This window comes from Gobio gobio (genome assembly GCF_949357685.1).
Source record: "Gobio gobio genome assembly, chromosome: 6".
NCBI lineage: Eukaryota > Metazoa > Chordata > Actinopteri > Cypriniformes > Gobionidae > Gobio > Gobio gobio.
This window is the reverse complement of record NC_137102.1, coordinates 13,047,518-13,059,223: the sequence shown is the minus strand read 5'-3', so window position 1 is coordinate 13,059,223 and position 11,706 is coordinate 13,047,518. Positions and strand designations below refer to the sequence as shown.

The following is an 11,706-nucleotide window of genomic DNA, read 5'->3' as shown; positions in this document are numbered from 1 at the left end:
TCATTGGCATTGAGAAGCAAACACACCCTGAGAGTTGGTTTACAAGGAATGAAATTAAAATGCTTTGTCAATCCAGCATTAATCATGAAACAACCTTCAGACTTGAAATTCAAGTGAAATGTTTACCTAGATGCATCACATTACAGGCATTTTAATTTGCATTCGATTTGTTTGGATAAAGTTTTCGGCCTTTGAGTAAAGCCCAAGTCATGCTCTGCCTTTCAAAAGTTTGGGGTCAGTACATTTCTTTAAAAGTTTTTTATGTCATGGCAGCATTTATTTGATCAAAAAACAGTAATACTGAGAAATAATATTACGATATCTTTTAAGACAGTTTATATTGTGATATATTTACTGTCACTTTTGATCAAAATAATGAAAAGTATTCATTTCTTTGAAAAAAGTCATTCATAAAAGACATATCTTTATATTAGAGATATAATTCCGGTCGTGACCGACTTCCTTTTCCCCAATAATCAAGTCTTGGCTTCTGCTCCACTTACAATTTCCTAACTTCAAATCCTGTTTTGATCATGTCTGGAAAGTACACTGTAAAAACAAGCAAATCTCTCTCTCTCTGAAACCCCGAAAGGCTTTCGAAAACTGAAGGGTAAACTCTGTAAACCTTGTACTTTGATTTCACCCAACTGGAATAATCCAATCCTTTCTATCACAAGACAAAATAACAACAACAAAACATAGGAGTATTGCTTTTCTATGGGCGAGGCAAATTCTCTGGCATCACCTGAAGAGGTAGCCGAGTGTAGTCTTCAGAAGGCTCTTGTGAATGCTGGCTTTCTCTGAGCATGAACTTTCCCCTAATTCTCACACTGCTCTGTGCTCACAGTAGAACAGACCACCTCAGACCACAGTGCTCAGCTGCGGCACGTTCACCTCGTCGCTCCACACAAAGCATCTGCCGCAATAATGACTTCACGCTGGGAAAACCCTGACGTCCATTCACACCAAAAGAAACTAAATATTTTCTCTCTAAACTGCCGTTTTCTATATAATGTATATGTATTAATGTCCACTAATTGAAAATGAACAGTGGGTATAGGATGAAATCATTCAAACTGAAATCATTACTGGTTTATACGATTGTACTTCACACCTCAATTGTCTCAGTAGGATTGTTTGTGTGAAATCATGTGCAAAACTTAAATAAAAAATTATATAAAGAAATGAAACCGCTGACCAAATGACAAACTGATTAGGCACACATACAAACATATGAATCACATAAATTGCCTACAAAAAGCCTACACTCGATTTTAAAGATAATGAGAAATTAAAGTTGGCTTTCTGGTTGCAACTGTGTCCATTCTTACATCATGGTCCACATTAGAAGCAAATACGGTTAAGGGGGAGGAGGCTGAAACCTGAGCAGACTCACACACTCCCTCCAAATGGCCAGCCAATCAGACCCAGCTAGACAGCTCAGAAAGGGTATAAAAACAAGTTAGCCCTTCAACAGCATGAGCCTGTGCTCTTGAGAATACGGCGGCTGCTAACCGGTCTCTACTACAAGTTAGAATAACCAGACAACCAAAGACACAAAACAAGCAAGATGAAGGTACCACTGGCAAATCTGCTGTGCATCACAGTCTTGGCAAGCTCCGGGACAAGCTTCCCGGCGGAGAGGAGAGGAGCTGCTGCTGGAAAAGAGAAGAGAGTTCAGTATGCAGCATGGGATGATGTTAATGTGCTTGCACATGGGTTGCTGCAGCTAGGACAGGGTCTTAAAGAGCATGTGGACAAGACCAAAGGCCAGGTGAGAGACATCACCATTAAGATGAAGGTGTTCAACGTCACCATGTCTGAGCTTGGCAAGCTGACTCAGCTGCTTCAAGAAGACAGCGAGGCGCTGAAAGCCAAAGCCCAGAGTTTGGAAGAAAGTGATAGGCTGGTCCTAAACGTGTCCACGGACCTGCGGGAGAAGACTAAGGAGCTGCTCAAAGACAGGCAGATGGACCACGAGAGAATGAATAAGCTGGAAGAAAAAGTAGACGGCTTGATGCAAGGAGAGGGTTTGGAAGCTGCCAACGGCAACAGCAGTGATGCCCGGATCATTCAGGTAGGTTCAAAACCTTATTTCAGGGCTAAAAGAAAGTGAAGCATTTTCATTTTGTCTTCATTTTAGTCATTGGCTAACCACATCTCAGCCTGACATGCATTGTAACGTTTATTTTGATGTGTTTGCATATATTTGTTAACTTAGCCCTAAATAAACTAAGTAAGAATTAATTGGATTGGTTTAAGTGATTTCAAAAAGCCTGCATTTCCAATAGACTATTGAACCGCACACAAGCGCATAACAGACACGTTTGTGGGCGTGAACGCCGCTTCATGGACTCAAAGCCGTGCTGTACGTGCAAAGTATGTCCATACAAAAAATGTCAGAGGCCCACTGACCTCCTGGAAAGTTTGAAGTCCGTTAACCTTCGTCCCTTGATGAATGGTTCAGCAAGAAACACTCGGAATTGCATGCAGGCCGTCTTTAGATCTTCATTGTCTGCGTGCGTTGCATAACGATACAGAAGAAAAGCTGTGCAGATTGAAAAGATTATACAGGACCGGTTATACAGGAATTTAATCGTCAACACAGTAACTATAGTTTTGTTAGAGGGTTAGAAAAGGGCCCAATCCGAGTTTGAATAAAGACTGATAGCAAACCATTTCTTTTTTCAGTGGATGCTGGAGGCGCAAAATAAACGCATTGATGACCTGGTCGAGCGAATCAAGCAACAGCAAGAAAAACTGGATAAACAAAATGTTCGAATCCGAACTCTCCAAAACCAGGTAAAAAATATTATAATACAAACTAGTGTGCTATTAATATCACATCTAAGACTGCAAACTTACTCAAAATATCCATGTTATGTGCACTAGATTCAACTGAAAAATGAACGATCTTCTCTCAAACGGAAGGAGGATGAAGTTCATCTGAACGCGAGCTCTGAACAGCGAGATTCACCTGTTGGTAAGTTTATCATCATGCTACACCTTTATACTTTTATAAACAAATAATTTTCTTTTTTAACATACAACTATAAGTTAGAATGCTCTAAATATATATGCTCGCGAATAGAAGTGGTTACGAATTATCCCATTCACATTTGTACAAGAGGACCATATCTGCCTTAAACGGTCTCTAACACAATATACTATAATTGCATCTATACTGAAATAACATAGAAGAGGAGGTTTTGCCCTTGTCAAAGGCATGCTGGGACTTGTTTTGTGATGCTATGAACTGCATAATGATAGAACATTTGCAGTTATATTGAAAACATTTGGAAAATGCCTCATAAGGCAACATCTCAAATAAATAAAAAAATAATTAAAAAAAAGTATTTTCATTCTGTTGGTGTGTGATGGTAGGAAATGGTACATTTATAAGAAACTCCCTTTCAGAGCAATGGCTGTCTCTAAGTAGGGGAAAGGTGAACCTAGCCAGAAACACATGGGCAAGAACAGTCATCCAAACCAACACAATAAAGCCTTTAATGGAGAGCTCTGACATCAGTGGGATCCAAAGAATGCTTCAAAAGAAACAGTTTCCCTGGACGCCTTCCAATTGTGTGGAAGTTCATCAGTCTCGGACTGTGTTAACTCAGGGTCACAAGCATTCAGAGATTTGTTACAAATCTGGCCAAGAGCAAAGGGAGGGCTTTTTTTTCAGATATAGTATATCCTGTACCTCAGATTAGATTTCCTGGCTTTAATCCAGTGAAAACCATAAAGTGTGCACAGAGTGCATATTTTTGGACCGTGAACTTTGTACAGACTTTCCCTGTCGTGTAGAGATCACTCCAAAAAAACGTCATTTTTCTCAGAAAACATGTAACCTTTACCCTAGATCTGTCAGAGCCAGACTATCCCCCTCAGACCCCCCTGCCTCCGCACAGACCACCCCTTTTATTGTAGTGAATGAGAAGTGTGCCAGACTAGAGAAGACCACTTCACTTAATGCCATATGCTTTGAGGCTTTTAGTGTTTTAAATCTGCTTTTTTTTTATATTACATATAGGCTATATGTAATATAAAAAAAAAGCAGATTTAAAACACTAAAAGCCTCAAAGCATATGGCATTAAGTGAAGTGGTCTTCTCTAGTCTGGCACACTTCTCATTCACTACAATAATTATATATATATATATTACTTTTTTTTGGTCAGTTAAAGTATAGCATATAATTTTATCAGGATAGACAAAGGCAAACTTTTGCTTTTTGTTTTTGGCATCTGACACATCTCACATATAGCGCCTTGAGGGCCTGTGCAGTTGCTCCTCAAATAGCAGCAGCAGCCTCGGCATTCCCGGATCACTCGCTGTCCATGCATTGTGATGTCAGCAGAGGGGTGTTGTGCACGTGAAGGATGCGTGAAGGGCTGGACTAAAGGGGGGCAGGGAAGAAGGAACGCTTGCAGAGGTCTGAGGCAACTGAGGGAAGACTCTGCTTGAGAACTAGGGGAAAGGTCATGTTTACACCCTCAATTGTTTCAGCCAGGTCCGAATTCTCATGTGAAACTGCCTTTGTTTGGCAGATGTTCGTAAAGTGAGCCGCATAGCGTCTGCGAAATCTATGCCAATGCGTATAGCATTGAATGCTCATTTGTAGCAACATATTACATGTCTATTTGGACTATTGCGCTGGAGTTCAAAACAAACTTGGGTGACGCGTTCAAGGTTCTGTGTTTTAAGATAAGGGTTTAGTTTACCATTAAACAATGAGATAAACACTTATACTAGACGTGTGAGCAATATCCATTGTGTGCCAACTTTAAAATCCCTGTTTGTATACAGGCTTGGATAAAGGTCATTTGTAGACATGTGAATATATTTGTGGTGTTTGTGTCTTTCAGCTATGGCTTCTGACTGTCATGAGCTGTTCCTGAGGGGTGAGACCTCGAGCGGGCTGTACACCATCCAACCAACTGACTCCCAGCCTTTTGAGGTCTTCTGCGAAATGACACCCGGTAGGTGGTACTTTTATTTGTCCTCTTAAAAGAGCATCTAAGGCTTCTTTGTTGGCAAAGCACGTGGCATATTGCCTCCCCCCACCCCCGAAATACCACTCAGAACAGCTTTTAAATCTTTTGTTTTGTGCTTGAATCCACAGAAGGAGGGTGGACAGTCATCCAGAGACGCCAGGATGGATCTGTAGACTTCGATCAACTATGGCAGGCATATCAAACTGGTTTTGGGAGCCTGAATGGTAAGATTCCAATGTGAATTGACTTTTTTTTTTGTGAGCAACAAGCTCTGCGCAAACAGCCACTTCTGTCAGTAGACTTTGATTAAGGCAAAGTGATTTACCTACTAATAAGGGATGTCGAGTGGCAGATTAAGGATAGATCCTGTCAAATCCCGAATCCCTAATGCCTTTAAATGATTTAACTGCAGAGTGACTAAATCTCCTGGCTTATTCCTAGACCAGAATACACGTCTCTTAAATGTCCCTCTTAAATGTCGCTTTCAGGTGAGTTCTGGCTCGGCCTGAAGAAGATCCATTCCGTGTCCAAAGGCGGCAACTACATCCTCAAGGTGCAGTTCTCTGATTGGCAGGATGACATTCAGAGCATCAACTACCCTTTCCATCTGAACGGTGAGGAGAACAACTATTCCCTACGTATTCTGGAGAAGCCCGCTGGGAACCTAGAGAGCTCCCTGTCCACCGAAACATCTGGAGTGCCCTTCTCCACCCGCGACAAAGACAACGACCAGAAGAATGACCTCAACTGTGCCAAACAGCTATCAGGTAAAATTACGATGCCGCTGACCATAAAATACATTTTTCTATGTGGGTGATGTTGTCATTTTAATAGGTTTCCTTTTTGGCTTTCCAGGTGGTTGGTGGTTTAGCAACTGTGGTCGCTCAAACCTAAACGGCAGGTATTTTGTTACTCCTGCGCCAAAGCAAAGGCACCAGAGAAAACAAGGGGTGTTCTGGAAAACCTGGCGTGGCCGCTACTACCCGCTGAAAACCACCACCATGATGATTGCGCCCACTGAGATCGAGAACAAGTCATAGAAGATGGCCGCAGTCTGAATCAATTACGCACGAGACCTTAGCCAATGATGTGGGAGGAGAAACCGCCATTCGTAACCTGCCAAAATAACATACTGGTGCTGAAAAGGTCAAAAGCACTATTAGGAGTGTCTTCCGATTGTTTGTTATAACCGACAACGTCTGAATCATGAATGCGGTGGGCACTCAAATCCCAGTCTGTGCAAAAATAGGCTCTTTTATTTAATCCGACTGGAAAGAACTAAATGTGCCTGGAGCTCTGCAAGCAGCAGCATGTATTACATGGTGCAGGCCACTGTAAGGATCTGCTACATGTTTAGACAAATCTGGCAGGGTGACGTCAAAAGACCTGATGGTTTAGCACCATCGCGAGTGCTTCCCATAGCTAAAAGGCTTGGGGAAGAAATTCAAGAACCTTACCACTAAAATACGGACCAAATAAGCTACATAAGCTTGAGCCAGTACTTTTGAGAACGCTTATTTACTGTTTATCTTAAGGCATTATCCACAGACAAAGACGCGCATTAGTAGATCTGCAGAACATTGAAAGATTTGTTGCCTGTCAAGTCATTTCAAGTATCCAAACGTGGACGTTATTTTCTGGTACACACGCTGTCTTTCAAAAGCTTAAATGATCTGAGACTACTTGTGTATTTTCCTGTTTTGAAATCAAATGATTTATTTTCTCAGTCACATTGACTGCCTTTAAATGTCTATAGCTGTCACTTCTTTGTAAATAACAGAAATATATGTTCTCTCCGTAGCATTACAGCTGCATTCTTGCCAACTTCAAGCAGTCATGCTCTGATTTCCACAATATTTAAGTGTTGTACAAAAATCATTATGTATTTCTTTATCTTTTTGCTTATAATTTATGTTTTCCAAAAAGTAAAACCTTTTGTTACTGTTTATATGAAAACTGTTTGGTCTTGAAGAGACCAATAAAAATGGATTTTATTTAAAACCCCTCAGTGTCACTGAAGTTCTTGCACTACACACAAACACCCTGTTAATGTAAAGTGAATCGTCTACTTTAGATCTGGGCCCGCATTTAGCAAGCTTCTCAAAGTGCCATTTTAGTCTTAAGTGCTGAGAATTCATGAAATTTACTCCTACTTTCAAACTTCAGTATAAAAGCAAGTTATCAAATTTCTTAAAGCTAAGAATCACTCTTACTCTCCCAGTTATTTAAGACAGCTCGAGAGGTCTCTCAAGTGGTTAGGAGTTGCCAGTAGGGGCTTGTGATGGCACTGAGGAGACAGAGACATGCGCAAATCTTTCAGGAGAGGAAGGGAAACATCCGCTGTTAGAATGATTCGGAAAAAAGTAGCGCTTCTTCCTCCCACCAATTCTGTATTCTTTTGGATTTATATCATAATATCTAGCCTATATATAGGCAGGTGAGTTAACAGCTCACTGTTAAAAATTGTAATTTGTAAGACATGGTGGAAAAAGTGTTTATCTTTCATTTCCAATGTGAATATCATAATGTATTCTCTTGAAAAAAATGTATTGTGTGTTGAATGCAAACTCCCCTTAATTCCACCATTCAATGTGAATTTATCTGAGAATATTCTTAAAAAAGGACATCTATTCAGTGATTGGTTCATGCCCATGACATCATCCAAAATCCTGTTTGTGGCACAGCAAGGTGTCGTGAATCAACTCTAAGACTGACACTTAAGATTTAGTCCTACACTTCACTTAAAGTATGATTGAGATGCTTGATAACTAACTTTTAAGTGCAGCTTTGACCCAATAATTTTACTTTTAAGTCAATTCTTAGCAGTGTTCTTGTGAGTAATTATCAGATGCTTGATAAATACGGGCCCAGATCAGTGTGAAGCAGATGCTCCTCAGCTCTTATCAGACCTGAGGGTTAAGTTTGTCCACACAGCAGGTGATGCTGGAATGTCCTGACGGTGCTCGAGCTTGCTCCGTGCCCCAGAGACAAGAAGCATGGGAACAAATATGATCGAACAGATGGCTGCAAATATACCTGGAAGTCATCCATACAGTTGAAATTCTGTTAACTGTCCAAAAACCCTCTCAAAAAACTACAATGTCCTTGAATGTTCCTACCGGAGTGATGCCATATGGACACACGTGAACCTTACTTAGTGTAAATCAGCTTATTCTTCTGACTTGACTATAAGTAACTAAGTTGCGTTGGCTTCTGAGTGTCACACTCAATGTTTCACACCTGAAAGAAATTCTTAACCAGCCAAATCGTCACTAATGTGCTTTCAGTTACTTACTTTAAGATGAGTTTAGTGTATTTAACAGTCAAATGCTTTGCCTTTTAAGAGAAGAACAACAGTCTTATCACCTTTTGGAATAAAGTTTTTTTTTAGCTGTGATAGTGTAGATAAATAGAAACATTGAAATGTGCTACATGTGAAGTCCAGCTTTAATATAAATGAGATGCTTTGACCTTTACAGGTTTAAAGACTATACACAAAGCATATCGGTCAAGTGGAACTGATGTTATAAGAAAGGACACTGCACATAGTTCCTATAAGTACAGTATACATGGAGTTATTAAGAGCATTACAGAACCAACAGAAAATGAGGCCATTGCACAAACATAAAGACATGTTTCGTCATATAGCAAACAGCCATTATGATTTTTAAAGCTTCTTTCAACAGTCATCCTGTCTATTAGTACCATTAATGTATTGTTACTCAGTTAAGAGCCACTGAAGCAGAACAGTACCAACAGAACAAATATTCCGTTATATAACCTATTTGATTGTCATTAATCATGAGGAACCTTCAGTATCCCTTTTGTTGTTTTTATAGTTTTATTTGATCTCATCTGTTTAGCATTTAACTAAAAGACTTCACACATCAATTTGCAACCACCAACCTGAAGGCAAAATCTAATAATACATTGGAAAATTGAATTATTGATGACACAATTTCCCTTTTCGTGTGAACTCTCCCTTTAAGGAAAAAAATGCCCTGGTTACCTATGTAATATAATGTTTGCACAATGATGTCTGTATGACAGATTGAGCTGCAGTGAAGTCTACCTGCTTCAACAGGAGTTGTGAAGGTAAATCAGTCTGAAGCGTGAGAGGTGAGCCGCGTGTCAACGTGGAATGTGGCATTTCATTAACAAGAAGAGAGCCATTTTGACAAGCTCGCAGCAGGCCTTTTTGAGAAGAGGCACAAGTAAGGCATTAAAAGCACAAATCTGCACATGTGCCGACAAAATGAGGTTGTAAAACAAATAGCAACCTCGGGCAGCAAAAACTGGAAAGAACTGGAGAAACCGGCGAGACCTTGTTAAGCAGCGCCACCTGGTGCAAACGACAAAAACGTCGTTTTAATTTAAACGTATACTCGCAGTAAACATTTTTTTAAATCAAATGTATTGGTTACTTTGCAATAAGTTTCCATTAGTTAACATTGGTTAATGCATTAACACTACCAAATTACATAAGTCAGGGTTGGAAATATAAACTAAATTATACAATATTTAGTTTGACCTCCAGTTTGGCAATCAACTTTTTTTCCAGTGTTAAGTACATCCTTTCACTTATCCTTTGTTAAAAATAAAATAACATTTCTTCTCATTAGGAGCTATAGAGAATAACCCCGTGCTGTCATTCTCACTCAGTGCCAGATGATGGCAGTATTGCTTCGAGTCCCCTTTTCGTCGAGAAGGACCTGACTGCAGCCTCCAGATCGGAGGCGGGGCTGCACCTGTCGCTCCGCCCCATACATACTCTGATTGGTTCCATCGTCTTTCATAGGCATACATAGAGACAGAGCGACACGCGTCATAATCTGAAGGCCACGCCCACCGGGGGGGAAAACATTCAAACCGTCTCCATTGACTTTGCATTGCGGGAGGCTGCCTCCTTGACATTTCGGACTTATTACAAAAAACTGAACAATGTATAAAAGCTGATATGTGACAAAGTGAACTGCAAACAAGCTAAACAAAACCCAGAAGCAAAAACCCAGACGTTTTTATAAGCTGTTGACCCAAAAAACGAGCGTTTAAGGACAAAAAAGTGGATTCAGGCCATTGAGACTTGCGCTACAGGTCATATTACACTGAGAACTACGGCGACTAGAGGGGAACGTCGTCAGCGACAGTAAATATAATATATAAAACGGACATTTGGATATTTGACTTAACAGTGACAAAATGTTTACTGCACACATACACATACTGAGACATACTGAGATATAGTGTCAGGATCCCAAAATTTACCCATTCTTCCTGCTGAAGCGTCACTTCGTATTGCCTGTATCCACTTTTATCTTCTTAAACGCTCGTTTTTTTTGGGTCGACAGCTTATAAAAACGTATTTCTGTGTTTTTTAGCTTGTTTGCTGTACACCTTGTCACATATCAGCTTTTAGACATTGTTCTGTTTTTTATTATAAGTCCGAAATGACAATGAGGCAGCCCCCCGCAATGCAAAGTCAATGGAGAGCGTTGGATTGTTTTCCCCCCCGGTGTGGGCGTGGCCTAAATACGCTCTGTCTCTATGATAGAAAATGTGTTCGTATTTGTAGTTGGTGTAGAAAGGAGTGTCATTTAAAAAAACTGGAAAAGCTGTGCAGTTTCACAAGAGGAAATTTTTTTTTGCTTGTAACTCGCAATGTCCCTGAAATTATTGTCTTGCTAAATTGAGCTAGTCTTTAAGCTAATGCACGGACGACCCCACAACATTTTTTGTAATGCTTGATTATCCACAGCAGGAGGGTCGGGTCTTCAGGCGGAGGAATGCATTGTGAATTAAATGATTTATGACATTTTGATCATTTCATATCACCATAGCCAGGTGTACTTGTTTTCCTCAAGCCCAAACATGATTCTGTACCATTAAAGGGGTGATTGATTGACCTTTTTTACAAGATGTAAAATAAGTCTCTGATGTCCCCAGAGTGTGTATGTGAAGTTTTAACTCAAAATACCCCACAGATAATTTTTCATAGCCGTTTTACATGCCGTTTTGTGTTCCTTAAAATGCAAACGAGCTGCTGCTCACGGGGCGGAGCTTCAAGAACTCCAGTTAGCAGCTCTGATAACCTCATGCAGACAGGCAATGAAACTGTTCAGCCTTTTATGTTCAAACTGGAGTCGGACAATGATGGAGACACTCAAGAAGAAGCAACAACATGTAGAACGCAACAGGACGTTTCTGAATGGTTAGTTCATTTAATTTATGTATTGCTGGTGTGGGCATATTCTGTCATGAAAATCTCACCCCCTTTGTTGTGTGTTCCCGGGGGCAGGGTTAATGTAAATTTCAGGGTTAGTGATGTCACTAACCCGGGAAGAAGCTTGTGTAGTCTCTACTCAAGGCCGTAACCAGCTATGAGGTCACCGAGGTCCGGACCTCGGTAATTTTTTTCATATTCAAAAATAACATTTCAAGCTCTCTAAATGATTAATAATCCGGGTGAACCACCTTCTATAGGCTCATATGAGTGTTTGCGATTCATTTCGCTGCGAGAAGAGTGAACGGGACTCGAGAGCTTTTTGTAAGTGAGGGCGCGGATGCTGCCTCCGTGTTGCCAGATCCAGTTATTATAAGCGGTTTTTGACTCGTTTTCCCATTAACTTCCATTAACCCATGACACTTCAGGAAGTTAATAAAGTGGTAAGTTGCATGTTATTGTTAGTGATATATATATTTTATTTCCAAAAC

The 11,706-nt window shown here is 40.3% G+C and overlaps 1 protein-coding gene across 1 annotated transcript; it reads left to right on the top strand.

The window, feature by feature from the left end:
- Window positions 1–1,478: 1,478 nt before the first annotated feature.
- On the top strand, window positions 1,479–6,999 carry angptl4 (angiopoietin-like 4). Its single transcript, XM_079818413.1, has 7 exons — window positions 1,479–2,077; window positions 2,692–2,802; window positions 2,893–2,983; window positions 4,867–4,980; window positions 5,124–5,219; window positions 5,484–5,762; window positions 5,851–6,999. The coding sequence occupies exons 1-7, from the start codon at window positions 1,571–1,573 to the stop codon at window positions 6,033–6,035; spliced, it is 1,383 nt and encodes a 460-aa protein (XP_079674539.1). The 5' UTR covers window positions 1,479–1,570; the 3' UTR covers window positions 6,036–6,999.
- The last annotated feature ends 4,707 nt before the right edge of the window (window positions 7,000–11,706 follow it).